The sequence below is a fragment of the Hetaerina americana genome, unplaced genomic scaffold, assembly GCF_022747635.1.
Source record: "Hetaerina americana unplaced genomic scaffold, ioHetAmer1.1.p SCAF_2, whole genome shotgun sequence".
Lineage (NCBI taxonomy): Eukaryota > Metazoa > Arthropoda > Insecta > Odonata > Calopterygidae > Hetaerina > Hetaerina americana.
Window position 1 is genome coordinate 1,152,680 of NW_027286763.1, and position 27,077 is coordinate 1,179,756.

At 39.6% G+C, this 27,077-nt stretch overlaps 1 protein-coding gene across 1 annotated transcript in view; it reads right to left on the reverse strand.

Moving 5' to 3' along the window:
- The window catches only part of LOC139687510 (myelin regulatory factor), a 51,395-nt gene extending 25,309 nt beyond the window's left edge, over window positions 1-26,086 (reverse strand). The window contains exons 1-11 of the mRNA XM_071584702.1: window positions 25,860-26,086; window positions 18,372-18,507; window positions 18,232-18,314; window positions 14,742-14,824; window positions 11,657-12,208; window positions 9,560-9,767; window positions 7,908-8,001; window positions 4,913-5,091; window positions 4,171-4,378; window positions 3,512-3,712; window positions 2,668-2,916 (exon numbers count right to left, since the gene is read on the reverse strand). Of these exons, the coding sequence (XP_071440803.1) occupies window positions 2,668-2,916; window positions 3,512-3,712; window positions 4,171-4,378; window positions 4,913-5,091; window positions 7,908-8,001; window positions 9,560-9,767; window positions 11,657-12,208; window positions 14,742-14,824; window positions 18,232-18,314; window positions 18,372-18,507; window positions 25,860-26,086 (2,220 nt within the window). The remainder of the gene's footprint in view (window positions 1-2,667; window positions 2,917-3,511; window positions 3,713-4,170; window positions 4,379-4,912; window positions 5,092-7,907; window positions 8,002-9,559; window positions 9,768-11,656; window positions 12,209-14,741; window positions 14,825-18,231; window positions 18,315-18,371; window positions 18,508-25,859) is intronic.
- Window positions 26,087-27,077: the final 991 nt, after the last annotated feature.

The window sequence follows — 27,077 nt, forward strand, 5'->3', positions numbered from 1 at the left end:
AAATGCCATGACAACTGCTTAATATTTCATATGTTTGTGCTCATTTCAAATATCGAGCAAACTCAATGAAAATGCTACTGCCGAGTGACTTTTCTCAATAGACCATAATTTCCTATCATTTTGTGAGAGGGGGTCACTTTAGTAATTGGGGAGGATGGAACAATGAGTAGGTACTCAATTATTAAGCATTCCCCTATTTCTTGAAACCTAAATAAACGATAGTTGCACAATGCAAATAATGTTTTTTAATTTCCCTCATCAACAGAACCATCGGGATAGCATGCTTCATGTGAGTTAAAATAATATGAAAAGTAAAATGCAGAGGACATTGGCCATTGTTAAAAACACAACAATGGTATATTTTATCCATGTGCATTACAAAGCTACTTAGAGCCAGAAGGTTCACCCATGCATGAAATAGTAAATTGTACATTTATGAAATTTATCTAGTTACTGAAAGGGAGAGAAGCCACCTTATAAGATATGCTTGGATTTAGAAGCCACCATGAAAGGGTTTCCTACCTATCTCTATGTTAAGAGCTACGTACACTGTATTTGTCTGAAATAAGTACTCCAATTTAAAATAACACAAATACTAAAAAATGACCTGAGAGTAATAAGGATAATGCTTCATATCAAAGACCCCTCTATCTCTATTTTAAATGAATACAAATACTCCCAAAATTTGCCAACATTAATATCACCTCCTATTCCCCCACTGACTCTCATTTAACTTACTCTCTCTGATCTCTCTGAACAATATGTAACTTTCATGAAGCTTACGAGTACATGTATGCACTCTACAACTGTCATTGCCTACTTTGCAACTGCTTCCCTAGTATCGCCCTCAACTAATGCCTCCCTTGTAACTATTGTCTGCCAGCCATTTTGACATGTCTACCTTACTCAAAGTCCCTCTCATCAACTCCTTCCTCCTTGTGAAAGCCTCTTTGCCTAGTGCAATTCTTCTCCTTGCGTCCCTACTACTTTGACCGGGTTGGTCCAAAACACTTCCGAGATACATAAACTGTTCTACCTGCTCTAGTTTTTGCCCTCCTATTTTAATGTTTAGCTTAGCCTTTCTCTTTCTAGAAAATCGCATAACCTTTATTTTATTAATATTGATTCTCATCCCATACCTGTCACACTGAATTACCAATTCACTAAGCGAAGCTTGCAACCCCTTGGCTGACTGCCAACCTAAAGCTTGGTCATCAGCAAACCTAACTGATTTTATGAATTCCCCGCCCACTTTCATCCCTACTTCCAGTTCTTCCCATGCCTCTTTAATCATTTCCTCTGCATACAGGTTGAACAGCAACGGTGATAATGGGCGACCCTGCCTTACACTGCCCATCCAGACTCCCCTTTCTCCACTCGCACCTGAGCAGGTCTGATACATGTACAGGTTGCGGATTAGCCTCCTTTCCCTCCAATCTATTTCTATCTACTGGTATATTCCCCTAGTTTTCCCAATTCACTCTATCAAATGCCTTTTTCTAATCTACGAAACAGGCAAATACCTCCTGGTTGTGTTCTATATTCTTCTAGATTAATAATCTCATTACTGCAATGGCATCACGCTTACCTCTCCCCTTCCTAAACCCAAACTGATCATCCCCTAAGTAATCATTTGCCCTACTCTCTATCCTTTTATTTCTGATCCTGAGAACAACTTCAGCTGTGTGGGATATCAAACTTATTGTCCTGTAGTCCTCACATGATTTAGCCTTTACCTTTTTCAGAAAAGGAACTAAAACTGATCTCACAATGTCTTCCGGCCAGATTCCTTCCTCATAAATACTACGGATCAGCCCATATAGCCTCTTCCTCCCACGTTTTCCTAAACATTTCAATAGTTCTGCGGGAATGTTATCCACCCCTACGGCCTTATTTAGTTTCATCTCCCTTAATGCCCTTTCTATCTCATCGTCTAGTATGTCTGGACCTGAGCTATCTTCCTCTACCTCATGTTCCTTTTCTATATCTAACTCTGTTGGTCAAAGTTCTTTGCTTTACAGTTCTTCTATATATTCCTTCAATCTGTCTTGGATCTTTGCTGTGTATATTATTATCTTACCCGCCTTATCTTTAACAGTTAGCATAGATCTTCCTTTCTTACTTCCTGATAAAGATTTAACTTTGCTGTATAGCGGACCAATTTCACCTTTTCTCTGCAAACTTTCCATATCCTCACACTGCGTCTTCCACCATGCTTCTTTTGCTTTATTTGTTGCCCTCCTCAATTTAATACTTAGTACTTCATTTTGCCTAACTCTGTATTTACAATCTTTGTGCAAATCCATTATCTGTTTAATGGTCAGGTCAATTGATGATATCTTGCACTGAACCAATTATGCGCTATCATTCCTAATGAATAGTATTAGCTGATGTTTCTCTGTGATTGAGGCAAGAAAACATTTAGAGAGACTTGTGGCAGGAAGCCAGCATTAAAAACTAGAGAGAGGAAGAGACTCAGTGTCTGGATTACCATTTTTCTGTGATTTGGTGAATAATGAAAGAAATATAATGGTTGATAGAATTATATTTTTGTGAACAAAAATTATAGATTTCAAAAAAATAAAATTAATGGTGGATCATGGATTCAATTCTTATGTTTCAAAGAATTATTGTACTCCATTGTTATATAATCTGATTTTAGCTCACCTTATTCACCACAAGGAAGTTATCTATACGGCTGCCATCAGGTAGCACCACATCTCCTGCAGCTCTTACTGCCTCTGGGATGATTCTTTGGACCTCTTGTGCAATGACACCCATGTCAGTCAGGTCTTCCTCACATTCTCCTTGCCTCCCATCTTTAATGAGGCCAACATGCCTTGCAAATTCTCGGGCATATCGATACCTAACCACTCTTAGTCGTTGAACATTTCTCAATTGCTCCCTTGTGTCTACCTATTTTATTAATAAGTGAAAAAAACCATTTAATCCACTAATAAAAATACAGTTGTGTCACAGAGCATGTGTTCAGAGACTTTTCAATCACTTAAAATATCCATCATACATTAATCAAATGTAACTAGGTAGTTAAATACAACAGATTTAAGAATATCATATTTTTCAGATATCACAGCACCAATTTATTGGTTTCCATTGCTTTCAAAATATGATCTTTTCCTTTCCCAGCACATGACCATTCCTCATATTCCAGTTAATCTGCCCCTAGTTAACCTAGTCTACTCTTCTGCAAACTGGCAAAGGTGAGTTTAGAGGTGTAATTATACGTGAAGATAAGTTGAAAATTTCAACTTTGAATTAAATGGCAAACCTTCCAGTCTTTAGTTTGCTTATGATCCCTGAAACATTTTATCAAGCTTAGTGAACCCTTGTAATGCTTCAGTTTCAAGGTTTTCAGAAAAAAGTGGATAACCTATCTTAGAAGTTTCACCAATCATTTTGCCTCATGGCATAATGTCACGCTCTGAGTCATGTTAATATGATTCCAAAAGAATAATTACGAGAAGATGGCCTTCCCATAGGAATTGCTTGCCTCAGATATGTTCTCCTTTGCTCTCATGTCACTCGGTTGAACAATATGCCCAGTAACTTTCATGTTTCCATGAACCACGAGGGCTTCATCTGGTCTATCGGTGTTGATGCCGACTCTCCCTGCATGGAAAACAGACTCAGGGGTGTGACCTCGCTGCCAGCATAGTTCCACATCGCTCTCGAACTGGCCCGGGTTTGAGGCCTGAAACAGGAAGGCCTAGTGTCTTCAGGCAGGAGAAGTCCTCCATAATTTCTAAATGGTACCACACAACTGATTGGGAGCCATATATATACACACACATACTTCCCTCAACTGAAATTATTTGTCTGTGAGTTAAATAGCCACTGATGAAAAGTTAACTGGCTCCATTGAATTTTGTTCAACAGTAAAACTAATCTCAGTTTAAGTAATTACAGAAGCAAATTCATAGAACCATGGATCTTCAACTTGCACACCCAAAATTAAAACACAATAATCATTTTAAGGAGTTTAGGAGCTCTCCAACAAATCTTATTTTAACAAATCAAGATAAACGCCAAATTAGAACATCAAAGTAGATAAGTACACCATTAAAATGTAGAGAAAAGAATGGCGATATAGAAAAAAATGAGCAGGTATGCATTGACGTTACAATGGACAAGCATTGACAAGCCGCTTACCCTGACAATTATCCGTTCAGAGGCATGCGCTACCACAGGGTAATCAGTGGGATCCCCTGGGCAATGTGCATGGAGACCCACAACAAGATGGAAGTAGCGCTGGTCTGGATTTGGCTTCCCCTTCTTCCTCATGTTGTTCGAAGTGGTCTCACTGAAGTGTAGGCGTCCCACTGTCACTTTGGTCACCTGCTCCCCCTGGAGATCCACCCTGGGCCCCCCACCACCCCCAAGGAAGCCACAGCCAGGCAGACAGGAGGGTCCGTGGATGAGATCAGGGGATTGGGGTGGCACGGGAGGAAGGGCAAAGGCAGATGGCCACGATTACCACAAGGAAGAAATCTCACACAATATCAAATGTTATTCTTCGGAAAAACAAGTGGCATTGCATACCATGCAAAGAAGCACACTATTTTCACAACGTGGGAAAATAATTACATTAAATATTGATGTACTTGTGAAAATGTAACTTTTCTTGTAATATGAAAATATACTTTGAATAGTTTTTTCAATAAATGTTGTGAAATCTCCTATTGAGATATGCGCATGGAAAGTCATATTCAAAATACCTCCAAAGTAAAAGCTTGAGTACAATTTTTAAGATTAAACTCGTGCATGGAACAATAGTAAAAGGGAAAAAAAGGTGTTCCCTTAAGACTCACTTTTATTACCATGCATAAATCTGAAAATAGAAGGATAGGGACCAAAGAACTAGGGAAAATGAGAATGAGGGTCAGATACTCACAGCACAGGATGGAAGGCTTTTTTACTTCTGTCGCTCTGAGATTGTTCCACTTTGATGGTTTGTGACGGAGACTCCACTTTGACACCATAAAAGTGTAAGTGGTAGGACCCAATTTTTTTCAGACCTTCAGGAGTTTTCACAAACTGTGCGTCCCCTTGAAGCTGCGCATGACATGTTATCTGAAATTAGAATTTTGTATTCATTAAGATACACTTGATATTGCTAACAAAACTATTAACCTGCACTGGATAAAATGCTATTTTAATATAAATATGCCAATTGTAAACAGTAAATCACTCTAAAATGGGGAAATGTGCTATCAAAACTGTTTTATTTAAAATTTGCTCTCCATGAAATGAGTTTTTATGATGCTTTGAAACCTATAATAATAAGCATCTCACATAGTGAGCAAAAACATTTTGACCAATAATGACTCGCTTAACAAGCAAATTTTGTCATAATGAGTAATGAGAAGGGAATGCCTAGAATGATCGCACAAGTGATGCTTAACTTTTCATTTAGCACTCATTCTGCTAGCATCTTAGTGTTGCTATTTCTCAAACATTTTCCCAAAATTATGTTCAGATATATTATTTGGGATTTTATTTTTGCTAAGTTTAATAATATTTTGGGAATGGTTTTAAGAATTTCTCCAAAGAAAAGTCTACAAGAAAACAGCCACAAGAGAATAAAATAAACATTAAAATGAAAATCATTGAGAAGTGGGAACAAGGTGTGAGCATGGCTGATCTAGTGCACACATCAACAATCAATCAACATCAATGGCTCTCATTTTCTTCTAGAACAAGGACAAGGTTAAAGAGATAAATGTTTCAAAGGGAGTGACAAGAATATCTATTCAACAGCTACCTATTCTCAAGGGTGTTGAAAGGTTGCTTCTCAAATGGATCAACAAAAAGTAATTGCAATGCAACACTATTGGTGAGAATATCATTTGTGAGAAGATGAAAGTGATTTTCGCCGACTTCTTTAAGAAGATATCAGGATTATCAACAGCTGAAGAAGTGTTTAAGGGGAGCTGTGTGTGGTTTGAGAAGTATAAGAGAAGAACTGGCATCCATGGTATTATGAGGCATGGCCAAGCAGCAAGCTCTGAGTCAAAGGTAGCAGAGAACTTCATCATTGACTTCAAGAAACTCATAGATTCTCAGAGTTACCTGCCACTAAAGGTTTTTCATTGTGACAAGACGGCTTTCTTCTGAAAGAAGATATCAAAGCAAAATTGAGTATGTATAAGTAACATCAGCAAAAAATGCATTGCCCAGCTATAAGCTAATGAAAGGCTATCTTGCACTGCTATTTGAGCCAATGCAAGCAGCAATTTAAAAATTAAACCCCCGCTTGTTTACCATCCAGAAATTCAACGAGCCCTCAAGAAGTGTTAAGCTCAAAAGAGGAGGCTAAATGTGATGTGAAACTGTTGCATTGTACCTTGCGTACAAAGCATTGCCCTAATAAAGCAGTGCCTATGTGCCCCAGGAATTAATTTAATGATAATTCTGAGTCCAAATTTTAAAATATTTTGAAGCATCAGCAAAAACAAATGTCTCTCGACAGTTTTTTAGTAAAACAGCATGACCCTAAGCAATACACATTGCCATATGTAAATGACAGATATACATATGGCAACTGACATATATGCCTTTTGACATGCCATCATATAGCAATTTTTTAGTACTTTACACCGCTAGAGCAGGACCTAGGCATGCAATGGTGGATGACATAACTTGGCAGAACTCCTTCATGGTGCATAGGAAAGGAGACATTCCACAAAATATTTTGTGGAATGGCAGACAGAGTGTTGCCTTCCCTACTCATAGTCCTCATACCTATGCATGCCAACAGAATATGATTTGAATTATAAGTCTTCTGTGGTGAGATTTTGTCAATGTGCGTATTTCATCTTTCCTTTTATAAATTTTTCTGTTGAGTATGTAATACATTGCAAAGCATAATGTGTAATGATGTATTGAAATTTGCCCTGGATGCATAGTTCTGCGTAGATAGTGGGTACAATATCATTATTAGTGGGCTCGTGTGAAGAAAAGCCTGGCAACAGAAGTGCTCAGCTGGCATTGGTAGGGGATCAGGATGGTGCGGAGGCTAACGCATTGGCTTCCCACCAAAAGGGCCTGGGTTTGAATCCTGGAGATGGCAGATATTTTTCACTCATAGCCCCATCCCTACTTGAGGTACTTTGTGGAGAGCACTTTGAGTGAGTACGCTGTCCGTTGGATGGGATGTTTAAATGCGTACCCCTTAGTGCCTTTTGTTAAGAGTAGGCTAATGGCAACACTGGGTTTCTCTCCACCATTCTACCTTTCCCATCCATCCGCAATGGGGAAAATGACCTCAGCTGACGATCGACTCCCCTTAAACTACCATTAGGTTTAGGTAACCACTCGCAAATTTGGGGGCACCCTAACCTTCAATTCAATCACCTTTTCCATGAAATAATAAATTATAATTATGTACAACTGTAATACTTGTTATTTCTAATTATTTTCCTCTGAGTTCTCTTCTTAGAGTATAATAAAACAGTAATTAGGACTTTTATTACATATGTTTAGTTTGATTACATGTAATCAAAATAATACCCAATTCATAATAATACATTAATGCAATCATTAATCATGACTATTTACTTGTTTTTATAAGTAATAAGTAATTTATTAAATTGGCACAGTAATATATTATGCCCTGGATGTAGCCAAAGTAGGGTTTCTCTCCAGTCTTTTGGTTTTCAATTAGTTGTTAAACTTTCATATAAATCTGTATTAGAGTTTTTGTCCTTCTAACCAGCTTGAAATATTGTGTGCCTTCATTGCTCACCTGGGGGCGTTTCTAAATGTGTCCATGAAAAGGTTACAAGTATTGGCCATTAGTTTTTTGCATAAACTAATTTAAACATACATAATTAGCAAGATGTTAAAGTAATTTCATTATTGATTCAGGAAAATGGGAATGGTCATACCTGGAAATGATTTTTCTTCTGGCAGACAAATGCATCATCTGCATTGGAAAAGTTGAACCCTTTGTCTGCATCAACTCTGTAGTGTGGAACAGGACTGTTTGGGAAAATAGAATATCGATGGATTTTAATAATATTCAGGTAACAATTTTTTGCCCATATAAAAAAATATTTTATGTAATTGTGCATGCTTAACACATTTTAAAAGGAACCAAAATATCCAATGCACGTAGGACTTGGTCCAAAGACGAGACAACTAGAACTTTAAAAATGATTCTTATGAATAGGCACCTATATTGACTATTTTTCATCTTCAAAATGAATTGAAATAAAAAAATAGAATTGATGAAAGAAAGTACAATAAGGTAGCTTTAATAAGGATTAATCCATCATAGTAAATTATAATATTTTATAGCTAATTATGAAAAACTCATTTCTCAGACTATTTGAAACTGTGAAAGAGGATTCTGCAATCAAAATCCATTTGGACCTTTGAAAGGCCATCTCCATAATCATGGCAATGACGAGCAGAAGAGTTAACCCTACTCCACCTCTCCCTTTCTTCTTTTTCAGCAAGCTTCCAATGGGATCACAATGAAATACTCTGTTGCTTTCCGGCTCAAACCCTGCCATAAAAACTATCCATTCAGTCGACTCAAAAAGTTCTTGAGCTTTTTTATTGCAAATAATACTTCACTAACAAATTATAGGTCAAGGTCCCCTTCAAAGTAATCTCCACCCCAACATATACACTTATCCCAATGGTGTCTCCACTTTTTGATACAGTCCTGGAAGACTTCTTCCTGAATGTTAATAAGCTCCTCCGTCAAATTTTTCTCTGTCTCTGGAATTGTGGCAAATCTTTTTTCCTTTGAGAGGGGAGGCCACATCTGGTGAGTGGGGTGGTTGGGGAAGCATAGCAGTCTTGGTTTTGGCTAAAAACTCACATGAGTTCTGAGAGACGAATGTACCAGCACATTGTTGTGTTGAAAGTACCACTTGCCACTCCAAAGTTCAGGCCGTTTTCACCTGATTCTCTCTCTTAGGCATTTCATAACCCCTAGGAAGTACTCTGTGTTGACTGTCTGGCATTTAGGTAGGTATTTTGCAACTATTTGGACAGACCACTTAAAAACTCTGGACTATTCATGTTTATGGCACATATTATTCAATTATAATTTAAACTATCTTAACTTGGATCCAACAATTAAAATGAGAAAAGAGCAATAGGCAATAAAAGTGCATATACAGAATACAGTAGAAAACTATTATTTCTTGTCTAGTCTCCTCTATTCAATTATCGATGGATAAAGTTTTTATAGTTTCTTGCTATCACTAAAGTTATCTTTCTAATTCTAATATATGTAGTGTTGGAGACCTTGTTTTAATAACTAGCAGAAATAGACTGAACGTCAAAAGAGCCACAACATAATTTTCATAAGATGAAATTTTGACATGATAAATTCACTATCACTTTTGATTACAAAGTAATAAGAACTTATAATTCATAAAATCATAATAAAACTCTGTAAGCATTACTTAAATTGCTTATTTCAGGGAAATAATATGGAAACTCTGTGAGGTACACACTGGCACATGCTGGGCATGATGACTGTGATGATTATCAACCTGAATATTTCAAATGAGCTACTTACAGCTCTTTGAGGTTTTGGTCACACAGTGTGTGCCAGGAGGATTGCTGGAATGGTTGGAAGCGAATGCATTGGTAGCTGGAATCAAGGTATACTCCAGCCTCTCCTCCTGTGTTGTTGTTGCTGACACCCCCTGTGCTTGAGCTGTCAAACCCTGCATAGTCTTCATCAAGTAATGCAGTTTGATTTGTACTGGGGTCAGGAGACATGTCTGTAAGCATTGCAGAGCAAATTAAATATGCATTAGATTTAGTCCATTAGGATTACTTAGGAAATATAAACAGCAGAAAAAATCCAAAAATAACAAAGTATCAATTATGAGCAATAACAATCATTAATTGTTTGCATTCTGTTTCAAATTTGTTCTAAACCTGGGCTAATTTTTTTTGCTAACTAAAACTTGTTATCTTTCAGAGGCATAGAATAGATTAAAGCCAAAATTTAAAATAAAAGCATCTTTTTCACCATATTTTGAAAAAATTTTTTTCCACCCACACACAGCAAAAAAAAAAAAAAATATATATATATATATATATATATATATATATATATATATATTATATATATATATTATATATATATATTATATATATATTATATATATATATATATTATATATATATATATATATATTATATATATATATATATATATATATATATATATATATATATATATATATATATATATATATATATATATATATATATATATATACATATACATATTATTATAGGGAACTGAACCCAGGACCCTCTGGACAGCAGTCCAACGCTCTACCCCCCTGGACTACCCCTAATTAAAACTTACACTACCGAAAATTTTGACTTAAGTAGAGGTTCAAGGCCATTGAATAATAATAAGTTGATCAAAATCAGCATGTATTTTTAGTAGATCCTACACTACTGAGGTTGTTACACACGTATACTTTTGTTGTAACCTCTGAGAGAGTTTTTATAATAGATTGTGCACATCTGCTCACATTTTAGTGTCTTGCAACTCCTGCATTTATTTAGTAGCATCCTTCCTCATACTGATCAGGATATGTAAATTATTGCCACTCTCCCAATTATGTGAATATCTACATAGTACCTTTTTGTATGTCAAGCAGGTGGCTCTGTTGGGATTTGAATGGATAGTGAACATTTTTCTACATCAAAAATTATTATTCAGGATTTACAATTGAATTTATTGCATTAAATTTGAGATGAGCAACATACTACAAGGTGTTAACTATGCAACAAGATATATATTATGCAATACTTGAAGTATAATCATGGTATGTAGATGAGAACACTCTTGCTGAGTTCTCTCGTCCTCATTACCCTCTCACACATTCAATTAGTGAAATGGAAACATCTTAGCAAAGGGTCGGAATACCTAAGCAGCCCTTCCACTACTTCCCCCTTCATTTACTGCTTTGCCAGGAGAAGCAGGCAGGCATGCTTCCTTGCCTCACTAAACTTATTTCCTTGTCAAGTGGTAGTGGATGAACCCTAGCTCTAATATCTATTTGTACAAATTATTTTTTATGTGAGTACACACATTTAAAAAAATGGCATTTTAAATTATTTTAAATACATACTCATTGATAGAGCTGCAATTTCCCATGACAAATAAATCTTTATACACTCATGACAAATGGGTAGCAAATACCTACTATAAACCTTTACCAGAATTGGTATACTTAAAATGAATTAGTGTGCTAGTTGTTATAAGACACTAATTATACAATGTTTCTTTGTAATAAAAAATGCAGAAATATACCAAAAGTAATGACTACAAAATTGATCAGAGTTACCAATTCATAGAAATCAGTGCCCACCAAAAATTCAGGATTTTACTTTCAGATAGGCAAATCAAGTTGAATATGCATTTGAAGAGTTCTCCAAATAAGAATGTTTAGCATCACTTTCCAGGGTAAATAAATATATTCAGAAATTTATGATAACTTTGACTTCTGACACACAGCAATGCCCGGCTTGTCCTTAACTCTCCTCTCAGTAAGAGACCAGGTGCGATGGGAATCACTGCATAGACATAGTCCTGTGAATGGACTGTCCATTGCTGCACCCTTTTGCATTTGCCCGGGGGCCTTACCAGAGGGCAACCCTGCCAGCAGCAGGCCTCCTTCTGATGGCTCCGCCTTGACCTGCACGCCGAGGGCACTCCCATCGCACATTCTCCGCCGCTTGCCGGCACTCTGCGTGGACGTGTAGAGGGTGGTGAGGCCGGGGGAGTGTGGGGATAGGGGAGACGGTGCCCCATTGCCCACCATGATGGGGGCCATGGCTGGGGGTGGGGGAGGGACTGGGGGTGTGGCCATCCCGTGCTGCTGTTGGGGTGGTGGCGGCTGCTGCATCAGGAGGGGCACAGGGGTGAGGTGCACGGCAGGAGAGGGTAGGATTGCTGTGCCCACTACGGATGGCTGTGGCTCGGGGGGCACCGGTGGCAGGAGGGAGGGAGGGGGGCCTTTGGGGGGAGCAAAGGCATTGTTCAGTTTGAATGAGTCTGTGGTGATGCCCCCCGGCCCTCCCGGGTGGTGCTGGGCCAAGTGGTGCTGTTGGTGCAGGTGGGAATGGGGGAGGTGGGAATGGTGGTGGTGATGAATGAGCATGTCCTGCTGCATTGGTGGTGCAATGGGTTTTTGTTCTGGTGAAGACAAAATATTTATGAATTTATAACTTCTGCATCCACCGGATTATTCTGCAATCAGTTTTTACCAGTATTTTAGAATAGTAAATGTCTCCTTTCCCCACAAAGCAGAGGATTTTAAAATTTGTATTACAACAGAATGGATTAGTTTTAATTAAGTAATAATCATTTTCTCCTCTAACATATTGAATCAAGCTGCGAAATGAATTTTCGACTAATTTATTGAATGAGAAGATGGAAACACAAGCCATTGTTTGGTGCTGGAAATTGCTGCATACTAGGATAACTTCTTCCTGGATTGATTTAATGTTTACTATGCCCTGAGGCAAATTTCATTGAATCATAGTCACAACAAGCCATGTCGCTTGCAAGTTAGTGTCCACCACATCTGTTCATATTTAATAGAATAGTGGCTGACCTCTGGTGGAATTTTTAGAAACTACATTCAGTACGATCCCATGCCATAAGACTCACCATGCCTCAACCTGCTTGAGCAAATCCTCAATCATTGTGACTCGATTATCATAATCATTGATTATAGTTCCTAGGAGTTTCCAGACACATATTTATAAGATACAAAGAAATGGTAGAAAAAATAATCCGCATTAGAAAAAATGGTGTTAGTCTTTCACTTTGACTTTGCAGAGAACTGGTCAGTTATTTTTCTTGGAATGACTGGCCAGTTTGAGTTAATTATTCTAGGATGTAATTTCAGTTAGTTTCCATGGTTTAAAAATGATACACAGATTAAAAAGCAAAAAAAATTACTAGTGAATAAATTTGTTCATTATTTTTCTTTGCTGAAAAGAACAATCACATTTCAGCTGTTTGCCAAAGGTTGATGAGTAATTTCAGGAACTGACTGTACCACAGGTCAGAGATAAAGTTATTAACAAGACTCAACAGATTTACCAAACATGGATACTGAATGGCAAAGATGTTTAATGTATTCAAGCCCTCTCCATGGATTAAGAAAAAATAAAACTTTGAAAAAATATAAGATTTTTAGAACGTAAACTGATTTTTTAAAGAAATAATTAACTTACACTCCAGAAACTTCACAAAAGCATTTTTCAAGTACTGAATAACTGAAATAATATGGAAGTCTCCACTCCAAATAGTTTCCAAGAACTTGAAATTTCAGTGTTTGCTTTCCACATGAATTTCTTGATTTTTTGCCATTTTTTTATGAGTTTCCAAATTTTACTTGAGAAAATGCTTTAGTCTACCCTGCCTGCTGTTAAATTTATAAAGTTTAAAAAGCCACAATGTTAAATATTTAAAGATGTCCGAGCTGTTAGAACTCAAAAAGTTTTCACCTGATAATTCTCAATTTTTTGGAAATTGTTCCAAAACAACACCAAGATAAAGTTCACATTAATCCAATTCATGATGGAGTGGGCCTCATTCAAATTCTGAGATTCGCACAGATGATGCCCCTGGCAACAAGAATTCCTTACATTTTGTTCATGTTTAACTTCACCTTTGTGCAATCAGTGTGACATTAATCCTTATCATATTTCTAGTTAACAAATTAATTAAAAAATATGAGACCAGGAGCATTAAATCTATCACCAGAGCAGCACATGGATGAACAACCCATTCCAATGTTGATTGATTATACCACACTACCACGTCATACCTATTTCATTGGCAGTGCTACTGCCTATGGTTGCTTGTAAACATGACTAGGAGGAAACTGGTCCTCAAGATAAAAAAAGAGCCCTTAGTTTGATCAAAGTTTGAGAGTTGAGAGCAACCTCATAGCGCACTGAGCTCCTCTCGATTCTCATATCTCAGGCTGAAGCAAAATATAAAGGATGATGAGCCCAGTTTCCCTCTTTGAGTCAAGGGATCAACATTTAATTTTTACATTTGAAATGCTCTTACTCGTTCGTGTATGTTCTTTGATTCTTAATGATACAAATCAAAGGCACTTGACTGATCTGACTTTTCCTTCACCAGCAGCTCCACAATGCGTAAGCCCCCAATTGCGGTGGCATCCATAGAGGAATAGGAGCAATTTTATTCAGCATGGATGGAAACTGTGACATTAGTCACGCATACATTTACATTTTGATTTAAGTGCTTTCATGAATTTGATGATATCAGGGAATTCACAATATCTCTTCTGTACGTTTCTATATCATATTAGGCAACAGAGAATGCAAAGTACTAGAAGAAACTGGATAACTGACTACTAAATAATTGTGTAACAATCAACGATAAATAATGAATGGTCACAGGTTGTAATTATTAATTGTCACCAAAGGTAACTGCAACTATCTAATTACATTATGCATCATTATCAGAGGCTCAAATTTAGAAGAATAGATGTGTAGATTGTAGTCAAACATAAGTTACAGTTCAAAACTACGTACCTTATGTCTTCATCACCTCAAGGTTACTTTGCTTATGACTACAATTATTGTTACATTTTGCAGCAGGGTGACTATGTTTAAATGACTATGATGTTTGGTAGACATGAAAATATATCACCAACGTCATCAATATTGATCGAGATACATACGGGGTGAGTGTCCTCCATTTGCATCCTGGGGTGAGTAAGGTGGCTCAGATCCTGAATCTGGTGGACTATCAGGAAGGCTGTGACTGTAGATTATTGGAAATCATATCACTCTATCAATCGGTGACATACAGCACATTCAAAGAAATTTTTAGATGGGTTTCATTCACACTTAAAGAGCTACAGTATATATATCTTTTAATATGCATGCAAATTAGAGTTTTGGAGAAACAACAACAAGTAAGTATTTTTATCCATCAAAAATTACTTTGAAATTTTACTAAAAACGTTCTTTCTAAATAATTACTCATGTTTCAGTCTTCCTCTTCTACCATTACCATTCCTACTTAAAAATACTTCACTCTTTTGGTTTGAGACTCCAAATTCAATAATGAGATATTTTCAGAAAGAAGTATATTGCATTTGTAGATTAAATAATACTATAGTAGTATCTCCCATACATGGTGAGACTGGACATCCGATAAGATGACCAAAAGATCAGTTAGACAAAAATCCATTTCTAAAATCATTACAGGGTTAAAACTTGAGTGAAAATATTTATTTGATTAGTTCCTACTTTAAACTTCTAATGGAAAGAGTAGATATCTTTATTACTTGGATGGCTCCCATATTAGGTAGGTTTCACGCCAACTGAACATGCCTACACTTCTTAGCCTTGACGAATAAGCCAACAACCAGACATCTTTCTTGCTTCCTAATGATTTCTCCCAGCAATTCCCCTCCCTTCCCTTACCCTACCTAGTACTTCCTCATTTGTTTTCCTTTCTATCCATTCTGCCTTCTCCATCCTTCTTCACACCCACATTTCAATAATCTCCAATCTAAGCCTATCATCCTGCATATATGGCCATATTTCCTCACTGTATTGAACCACAATCATATCAAAGTTTTAGTGAGCCTTTTCTTAACATCCTCACCAAATGTCCTTGTCATCAATTGTCCCCTTTCTGTGAAAGCTTCTTTGTCTAACACAATTCTTCTTCCAATACTACTTGAACCATTTTGGTCCAAGCAGTATTGGAAGAAGAATTCTGGTTTATCTAGTTTTTGCCTTCCTATTTTGATATTTACCCTAGCCATCTCCTTCTCAAATACATACTCACCTTTCTTTTGCTTGCATTGATTTACATCCTATACCTGGCACACTGATTTTCTGATGTACCCAGCAATTACTGAAACCCTTTGACTGACTGGCTAAGGAATGCTTGATCAATGGCAGACCTATCTGATGTAATGCATCCCAAACTGAAGTTCATCCTGACCTCCAGTTCTTCCCATGCCACTTTACTCATTTCCTCCACTTTTACACTGAACAGCACCGTTAATAATGGACAACACTGCCTTACACGTCTCCCTAACACTGCCCATCCGGGCTATTCGTCCACTACTCGTACCTGAGGAGTCTGAGACTCGCACAGGTTGCGGATTAGCCTCCTTTCCCTCCAATCTATTCCAGTTTTCTTCAATATACTCATTATTTTTTCCCAATTCACCCTATCAAACACATCTCAAAATCTATGAAACAGGCAAATATCTCCAGATTTTATTCTATATTTCTCTCCGCTAGTGATCTCATTACTGCAATGGCATTGCACGTGCCTCTCCCCTTCCTAAACCCCAGCTGATCATCCCTTTAGTAATCATTTTCCCTACTCTCTATCCTTTTGTAAACGATCCTGAGAACCACTTTAGCTGTGAGGGATATTAAACTTATTGTTCTGTAATCTGCATATGGTGTGGCCTTTATCTTTTTTGAAATGGGAAGTAACACTGATCTAACAAAATTTTCTCATCAAATTCTTTCCTCAAAGTGCTATTAATCAGCTCATAAAAACTCCTTTCATGGTTTTCGAAATCTGAAGTAGTTTCATGGAGATGTTGTCCATCCCCACATCCCTGTTTGATCTCAATTCCCTAAATGACCTTCCTATCTCACAATCACATTAGCCTGAACCTTGGCTTTCCCTATGCCATAATTTCCATTCTTTAATTTTATGGCCTCATAGCTTTACCATATCAATCATCTATTTATTCTTTCCGTCTCTCTTCAAATCTTTCATGGGTCGAAATATGATTTTCCCGTCATACCTTTAATAGTGTTTATGGATTTTCCCTTCTTACTTGCGGATAGTGCTTTTACCTTTCTGTAGAGTACATTTTACCCAACCTAGGTAAATTCTTCATATCATCAAATCTTCCAATATATTTCTTTCACACCATCAGTTTCCCACCTCAGTTTATTATTTATGTCTTTGTACTTTTCTCCACTTAATTCTACATTGACATTCTTCCATTATCTTCTCTTTATCTATCTTCCTAATCATTTCATTGCCGATCCTGGTGGCGGCGGGGTAACGTCCTCGTCTGCCATTCCAAGGGTCGCGGGTTCGATTCCCGCCTGGGTGAGTTTCCCTCCACCTAGGGCTTGGGTGTTTGTGAATGTGACCATTGTTATCGTTGTTAATAGTTCGATGTAAAGGCCAAAATGTGCTGTTTTCGGACTAATACTGAATAAATAAATAAAATAAATAAATAAAATATGATTTCCTTCTTCTTCATATATTTACTATTCCTATAGTTTTCTTTGTTGCTTTCCATATCTCTCATTTGACATTTTCCCATTTTTCTTCTATTATTCTCCTTTCACTGTCATCATCCACAATTTTTCTACAGCCTCCAGACACTACTTTGTTATTGCCCTGGTCAATCCTTCTACATTCCATTTCCTCATCTTTTTTCCATGTTTTATTTTTGTGAATCTGATGTTGCATTTCATTACAACTAAATTATGAATTGTAGCTGCATCCACTCCTGGGTGACTTGGAAAAATGTATTTGATGTTCCTTATTCTGTGCCCAACTCAGAAGTGTAGCAGAGATGAGTTCCATGGTTCACCGCAAACCATCCATGACCAGTGTGTTAATGTGAAAAATATTCATTAAAAACTAAGATCAGGGAAAACATTGAAAGTATTAAATGCTTCATCCTGCTAGCCTTGCAGTAGCAGGGCAATACCCTCGCCAACCATTGTGGCTTTGATTCCTGCCATGGTGGATTTTCCTCCCACTAGACCAGAAGCGTTAACGATTGCAAAATGTCTACCCTGTAAATAGTGCACAAATAAAATTAATTTGACTAAACTGAAGCCACATAAGATGGGGACTACTTTTATACTACACAATCCCATGGAGATAAAGTAACGCCTTTAGCTAAGTTACCTTCATTAAAAACTGTAAAAACAATGAAATTATGCATATTTCTAGAATACTAATAAATGACTCACTCTCTGACCAACAAATGGGCATTTACAGAACTAGGAATCAAGACCGCTAATATTTATTTCACCCCATTAATATGCTTGCTTGTATATTCTACTGTTTCAGGCTTCACTTCATGGAAGTATTTCATATTCATACAAATCTGTGGAAAGGTACCAAGTCCTTTTAATATGGATATGCTTGCTTGTACTTACGGGTGCGAGTATGCCGCTCCTCCGTCCGAAGGCGGTCCCTTGCCGTACCCCAGAGGCTGCTGTGGGGGAGGCGGGGGAGGTGGCGGGGGAGGTGGCGGGGGCGGGGGCGGCGGCGGCGGAGGGGGCCCTTGGGAGCCCACCGGAGGCGGCGGCTGAGGACCCCCAGGGTGGATGCTCGGGGGTGGCGTGGAGGCGTGGTGGTCCGCCGCCTGGGCAGCCGCCACGCCCGGCGCGTGCCTGGACACTTCGTTGCTCGCCAGGGTGTCTGCGAAGTAGCTGCGCGCGGCGCATGGGGGAACAATAGCAAGGGGACGTGTGAGAGGGGGAGGGGAAAGGGGGCGGGGCGACGTCAAATACCGTCAACGCGACCCAACGAAGTTGAACAATGCAAGTCCAGTGGACCATGCATTGGGATGGGAAGGGTCGAACACTTCCGCTCATCACAACCGCTTCTGTCCCATTATAGCCCTTTGACCCACTACGGAGCAAGGAGTGCATTATACCCTAAGGTTAATGTTAAAAGGGATAAAGGGTACTTTGTTCCAACGGAATTTCTTCTAGCGCGCCATTCTAAAAATATGTTCCCATAGTTGCAACTGTTTCGTCAGTTGCTTGGAATCGACCACTTGCCATCGGCCACTATCCACCTGGAACCTGTTTCTCAATGCTACAAGTTCATTAACAAGGCCTCTAATAACTTAAGCCTTTATTGCTTCATATAATTTTAAAATTTGAACACTATTTCATAAACGCAAGTAATGCCTGCTGTTTAATTTATTTCAATCTGCATACTCAGTACGTTCAATTACAATGACTTGCAAACTGACTTGTAGCTTAGTACCAAATATTATACACACGTTCTGTGGAAACCTGTGATAAATTGCAGTATGAGATTTTTTCTGATGATGATCCCAATAAAAATTAATTTCTCCCTTGAAATTGCTTAGGAGATGATCAGTTTGGGTTCATGAAGAGGAGAGGCACGCGCAATGCCATGGCAGTAATGAGATCGCCAATCGAGAGAAATATAGAATACAATGAGGGCTTATTTGCCTGTTTCGTGAAGTTCTAATAGGCGTTCGATAGAGCGAATTGGGAAAACTAATGAATATATTGAAAAAATAGGGGTAGATTGGAGGGACAGGAGGCTAATCCGCAACTTGTACATTTCTCAGAGTGCTCAGGTACGAGTGAGGAACGGTGAGTCTGGATGGGTTGCATTAGGGAGAGGAGTAAGGCAGGGTTGTCCATTATCACCTGTTCTCCCCGATGTACGATGCCTGTTAAAAGGCTCCCGTGCTTGAATAGCGCTTGAATGAATCCTCTTTAAATTGTTGTGATTTAATCCGCTTGGAATCAATCTGTCCGCTGAAACAGCCCAAATTACCGCCTTCAGCCAGTATCTTGTTTTGTTGATTAGTTACGGCCGATTATGTGAAGGGGTGTCCGTGGAGTGCGGCGCGAAATCGGATTTGGGGAAATGAGCTCTTTGAAGGAGCAACGCTGTTCTGTGAAATTCTGCGTGAAACTTTGCAAATCATCCACGGAAACTTTTGAGTTGATTACCAAGGCTTTTGATGAGAATCCTATGAAACGTACCGCGTGTAATGAGCGAGTTATCCGGGTTAAAAAGGGGCGGCAATCAGTGGGAGACGACGAGGGTTCCAGAAAACCATCGACGTCGGCTGATGACCCCCACATCGCGAAAGTGAACAATCTCGTTCGTGCGAATCGACGCTCGACTGTCAACGAACTTGCAGAAGGGTGTGGCATCTCGATTGGTTCGTGCTTTGATATCCTGAGTGAAAAGTTGAGGATGCATCGAGTCGCCGCCGAATTCGTGCCTCGCCTGATGACAGCAAACCAGAAACAACATCGAGTTCAAGTCCATCGGGAACTGTTTGATGGAATTGAAGACGATGGAACCTTCTTGTCCAGGATCATAACAGATGATGAGTCACGGGTTTATGGATATGACTTCTTCAAAACAAAAGTGCCATTTCAAAAAAGGATTGGTGAAACATCCTTCCCCCCTTAGAAACCTCGACAAGTTCGACCGAATGTCAAGGTGATTTTGACTGTTTATTTCGATGCAGAGGAGGTTGTTCATCACGAATATCTTCCCCAAGGATGGGGATGGTGAAATGGACCGAAAGGAAAACAAATGAGGAGGTGCTGGATTATGATGTAGGAAGGAGAAGGAGTTGTTGGGAGAAATCGTAAAGAGACAGGAAAAATGGATGAAGGGCGTATTATTTGGCGATGAGAAGCTGAAGACTTTTATAGAGGGGAGAATATTAGGTCAACTGGGAAGGGTCAGGAATAGGATTGGGATATTGGACGGAATGAAGAGAGGAAGAAAGCATACGGAGGTGCAGAGGGACCAGTTGTAGAGTAGGATGTTGGGTTGAGTTTTTTTCAAGAGACACAAGATATTTATATAGTATTTCTATCCATCCATAACCTACCTACACCACTGGATTACCTATGAAAATAATTCATAATAAAAACTATAAACGCAATAATCAACCCGGGGATCGATTTGGTAGGTGATGGTAGAGATCACCCAGTACTAAGCCCTATACGGCGTGTGAAATTCACACATCAAGGTTGGGGGGCCAGTTCCTTTTCCTGTGCCGGTTACGGTTTCCCAGGAAGTTCTGGTACCCGAAAAATCACATAGCTTGGGTGGGGCTGCAGGTGCCCAGAGAGGCCGGAGGGCCCGGGAATCGAACTCGGGCCTTCCAGCCAGTAGTCCAACGCTCTACTCCCTGGACTACCGCGACCCACATTATTCATAATAATCCCTGTAATAAATACGCCTAATCGTTTCGTACGGTGAAAGTAATCACTTCGGTAAAGATTGCTTGCTCTTGTTCCTTCGAGTTAGACTGTATCCAGCTAAAATATAGTCAGTGTTAATATTTGCGTTGGCAGCTACCTTTTCGGGACACAGGAAGTAACTATTTGTGAAATTTGAGTGATTGTTGGATATCAACAACGTGTATCGAGCGCTTCAGAGCACTTAAAGCATTATACCAAGTACATTTAGACATCCAACTCTAGTAAACGTTTTGAGTTGAAAGTCTTCAAAGGTCTTGGGACCTTTGAGGGACATTGGTACCGTTTGACACCGCCCGTTATACTGACAAGTAACGTTCATAAACGTTCAAACGATCACATATGGGATAATGTGAGGGCTAGGACTATGCGTACATATTTTAAATTGCATAAGCAGGAAGAATTTTCAAGGAAATCATTAATGACTGAACCATCATCATTCAAAAGGTATGTTCACCCTTTAATTACTTTTCATTAGTAAGAGCACAACTGTGAATGGTACATCAAATAACGCAGGCATGTAACGTTTAATCTTCGAGTACTCGATTAGAGTCATACGAGTATACTGGCATTCTTGGTTCTTCCGGGCGCATCTGATCCTCTTTAAGCCCCACTCCCGACTGTCTGTAAGGTGTCCGAAGGCCGAACCAACAAAGCATATTCCACATCACCCATTATGGAGGCGAGACTCGAACCCGCGCCCTTTCGTTTAGCAGCTAAGAGCGTGACCCGACAGGTCGCCATCTGTACGAAATGTCATATGATATATATTCATACACATATTCCCAACGAAGGAGAAGCTTTCAGAAAAGTACAGTGCCTGGTTTGAAACTTTTTTTCTTTCCTACAAAGAGTTGATATTAAGATGGCTAGGCTTAGTTCACCCAGAAGACTTACCGGGCCAATTCAACCCTTTCCATTCCACCGGATTTGAATTCCGTTTATTTCCGAGAACGGCGATTTTAGATCTATAAAAACGGAGATGGAGGAGTCCGACGAAGGAGACGAAAACCAAAAAGGTGCCCTACAGACAGCCTGGGAACAATTGCCAATATTTCTAACCCTAAATCCTCCGCGTTCGTAATAGGGATTCTAAGAAGAAGCGGCCGTAGCAATTAACCGATTCATTTTTGTTAAAACTTCACCGCACATTCACATGCGCCCTTGTTCCAGGAAAGTTGACAAATGGTCGTGCAACTCTTTTCAATTTCGGCGCGCGGGACGGACGGGGAAAATGGCTCACTCTTCGACAATCGGTCGACTCGGATGCAATTAGTTTTAAGTGCGCCTTTCCCTCATCAACCGAAATCCTCCATCCGCAGCTCACGGCAACTCAAGACTTCGAAGGGGCACGAGGGGCCGATTCGTGATTTGGAGAAAAGGCCTTGGAGGCAATGCATATTTTTACATTCCTTTCCGTCTCTACTACACGAGGGAGACATGAGAATTGAGCTCTGAGGAAATAAACACAGCAGAGAGGATTTAAAAAAGTGGTTCTCGTGGTGATAGGGGTCTCGCCCCCTCCTTCCTTAAGCCCCTCCCTAACCGCAAATGACCGAGGAGAACGGCAGGAGGGCGGAGCAAAGAGATTTGAGGGGAGATATGGAGGGGAGGCAGAGGAAGGAAACGTTTAGGGGTGGAAATGGAAAGATAGTATCGGAGCGAGTTATTTAAACAGCCGCGCGTGCTCATGATTTCCTTAGCCCGCCCTCTCCCTCCTCCTCCCCTCCCCATCTCCCCCTCCCAACCTCATTCACCCTCGCTCGAATTAGTGAATATGCACATGACGTCTCTCCAGAGCCCCGAAAAAATTGCAGCGATTCCGACGTTTCTCGTGCTCTCACGCACTGAATCACGGAAGAAGAGGAAGATAGCTTAGGTCCAGGCATACTCGATGATGAGATAGAAAGGGCATTGATGGTGATGAAACTAAATAAGGCCGTGGGGGTTGATAACATTCCCGCGGAACTATTGAACTGTTTAGGAAAATGTGGGAGGAAGAGGCTATATGGGCTGATCCGTAGCATTTATGAGGAGGGAATCTGGCCGGAAGACTTTGTGAGATCAGTTTTAGTTCCTATTCCGAAAAAGGTAAAGGCCACGTCATGTGAGGACTATAGGACAATTGGTTTGATATCCCACGCAGGTAAAGTTGTTCTCAGGATCATAAACAAAAGGATAGAGAGTAGGGCAAATGATTACTTAGGGGATGATCAGTTTGGGTTTAGGAAGGGGAGAGGTACGCGTGGTGCCATTGCAGTAATGAGATTATTAATCGAGAGGAATATAGAACACAACCAGGAGGTATTTGCCTGTTTCGTAGATTTCGAAAAAGCGTTTGATAGAGTGAATTGGGAAAAATTAATGAGTATATTGTTGAAAATAGGAATAGATTGGAGGGAAAGGAGGCTAATCCGCAGCCTGTACGTGTGTCAGACTGCTCAGGTACGAATGAGGAACGGGGAATCCGGATGGGCAGTGTTAGGAAGGGGTGTAAGGCAGGGTTGCCCAGTATCACCGTTGCTAATCAACCTGTATGCAGAGAAATGATCAAAGAAGCATGGGAAGAACTCGAGGTAGGAATGAAAGTGGGCGGGATATTTGTATAATCAGTTAGGTTTGCTGATGACCAAGCTTTAGTTTGTCAGTCAGCCAAGGGGTTACAAGCATTGCTGAGTGAATCGGAAATTCAGTGCGACAAGTATGGGATGAGAATCAATATTAATAAAACAAAGGTTATGCGATTTCCTAGAAAGAAAAGGCTAAGCTAAACATTAAAATAGGAGAGTAAAAACTAGAGCAGGTAGAACAGTTTACGTATCTCGGTAGTGTTTTGGACCAACACGGTCAAAGTAGTAGGGATGTAAGGAGAAGAATTGCGCTAGGTAAAGAGGCTTTCACAAGGAGGAGGGAGTTGATGATACGGACGTTGAGTAAGGATGTTAAGAAAAGACTCGTAAAAACTTTGATATGGAGCGTAGTTATGTACGGCACGGAAACATGGTCACTGAAGCAGGAGGATAGGCGTTTATAGGAGGTTTTTGAAATGTGTCTTTGGAGAAGGATAGATTTAATGAAATGGACCAAAGGGAAAACAAACGAGAAAGTGCTAGATATGGTGAGCGAGGAGAGGGGATTGTTGGGAGAAATCATGAGGAGACAGGAAAAATGGATGATGGGCATATTTATCGGCAGTGGGATGTCGAAGGCGGTAATAGAGGGTATATTGTTAGGCAAACGAGGATAGGGCAGGAATAAGATAGGGATGTTGGATGGGATGCAGGGAGGAAGGAAATACACAGAGATGAAGAGGGGTTTGTTATAGAGTAGGATGTTAGGTTGTGCTCTGTTAGGAGAAACAAAACATTTGGCAGTTTTGTCAATCCAAAATCTACCTTAACTGGGATTACCTATATGTCTATGATAGTGTGTGTGTGTGTGTGAGTGTGTATGTGAAAAACAAATGATTTTAATCGTTTATAAAAACTTTTGTTATAAACTCTCAACGAAAGCAAGCCGTGGCAAAAATTAGTTTCTATTCATTAGTGCCTCTGGTGGTGCAAGGAGATGAAGCAAGCATACGCCATCAGTCGAAGGATGACATTAAATGGATGAAATCGCTGATTTATGCAACCACCAATTCAAAGGTATTTTTATCTCCTTGTTAGGGAAAACAGAAGTCATCGAATGGAATTCAACAGTCCGGAAGAACTAAACGAACACAAGGTGAGGGTCGTGCGATATTTTAATTTAAAAAAGAAAGGTGTCTCACAAAAATTACTGCAAGACTGACGACGCAGATTGAGAGCAAGACATTTCAAATGTTTGCTCCTCGTATCAAATTTACAATAAATTCGTGAAACCTGATGGCATTTTTTGCCATTTTGAGTAGTACCCTTGGAATTGCATGACCAAGTTACACGATGCTCACATCATCTGTCATGCAATCGGCATTGCAGAGTTATGCCAAAGCACTAATTATAAAACAATATCCCCGTATGAGCGTAATGATAAGAAGCCTTGGAAACACGTGCCAAGCATCACCACGAACACTCCCAAACTGACGGATGAGAGGAGAGGAGTCACTGCGCGCCCGGGGACCCCCGCTTTCAAGAATCGCTCCTGCCCTTTCGTCAGTCTTTCAATTAAGGATCAGTGGTTGAACCAAGTCGCATGCTGAGGAGGGCTCTTCATGCGGAATGCAGTGTTTGCTCATCGACGGGAAATGCTCCTTCCATTTGCATCACCGAAAGACAACCGCGAACTCGCTTCCGAGTCAGGATGCGAAGATTTTGACTCACAAAGGTTTGCGTTAGCATAAACACGACAGGCAATTACGAGAAGCGTATGAAGTAAAACTTCCGCGTGCCTGTAAAGTGCCCGATTTGCCTCAGTCCAGAAATGGACTAATATCCGGATTGTTTCTACAGGAAAGGTTTTGAATCGGCGCAGAAATAAAATGATAGGCACTAGGATGTTGCATTGAAGTTAAAGCAAAACGCGAAACTTGAGTGAAGACCTATTAGAGCTTATTTGCCATCAATTTTCGCATTGTGAAAACGACAGTTTTAAGCCAATCAAAGAAATGCGATTCCGAGGTGTTTGCTAGGTATGCCCATAGATGGCATGGAGGGAGGAGAAGATTCACACGTTCTTCATATCGAGCTAGCTCAGTTCGTGTGACCATTCTGCGTGAAGCTTGACTCGGCGGGAGATCCGAGTAATGCCTTGAGGCATCTCATTGGGGGGCGCTTAAATCGCGGAACATGAGTTCAGGAGGTACTTACTTGTTGGCGGCGCTGTCATCGTCGTTGATGAAGTCCTCCAGCTGACTGAAGTCGAGCGCTTCATTGTCGATCCCTCCGACGAAGTCGCCGCGACCTGCGTGGGGAAGACGAGAGTGAGTGAGGGGTGATTTCCCCCGCACGGAAGCGAGGGCGGGCGGGGGAACATCCTCCCTTCGCCGGCGAAGGACTCGGCCGATCGCAATGAATCGTGAGGTATTTGTCGTCATTTAAGACTCGTCTTGTCCACGAGGTGTCAAGTCTCCACAAAACAAATAAATGCAGGATAAAATACATACAAAGAGAGCACATTTTGAAACGCATGACTCTTACAAATATATGGAGTACATTTTCATTTGAGAGCTGTTTAAAAATATGATATATATGATTCAGCGACATTTGCTTAGTCTCGTCATTTCATGCAAAAAATTATAAATATGAAAAACAATGAAAATGGAACTAATTTTCAAGGAAAGTTTTATGAAAAAATTGGCAGAAAAAAAGTATGTTTAACACTTGATATTACTCCCTCGATTTAAACTATCTCATGCTTTCCATTGGATGTGTTCATGCTGTAAGAGCGTATAAATAAGAAAGGAGAATTTCATATTCGCTCTCATTGCTATCATCATTACGGTTGCATACGCGTATCTCACATGTGTTTATGTGCTTATCATCTAAAAATTGACGTGACAGACCTTGGAAAAGCATTCAAGCACAAAGACCATGAGCACAAGCATACTGCCTTTCCTCAATATACCTATTTAAAAAATAAATAAGTCTGAAGAGCAACAAGTTTACCAATTGAACTCATTGAACTTTCAAACTATTCGAAAGAGAAATACAAATTTCAAAACTTTAATTTACTCTTGAAATTTAAAATGACTATATGGTGATGTTTAAAACCCTCCTTAGACGTTTTAGAAAGCTCCACCTTGACGGCTCGCTCTTAGCTGGTTCATTATGATTCGAAACCTTTCCAAAACAGATTCACTTTTAAGTTGGAAACCCTTGGCTATTGACGCTTTCAGATCAAACCTAAAAGATGGAATTGGCTCAGGTCCAAACATGGCCATGCAAAACGCTTCCCTCTCTTATTCATTCTCTTGACCACACTTAACCTAATATTCCCATTTTGAATGTGTTCTGCCCACAAACTCCAAAAGCCCCACATTTATTCTCCGCCTAAGCGCTCAAGAGAGCATTCTCCTTCTAGAACCG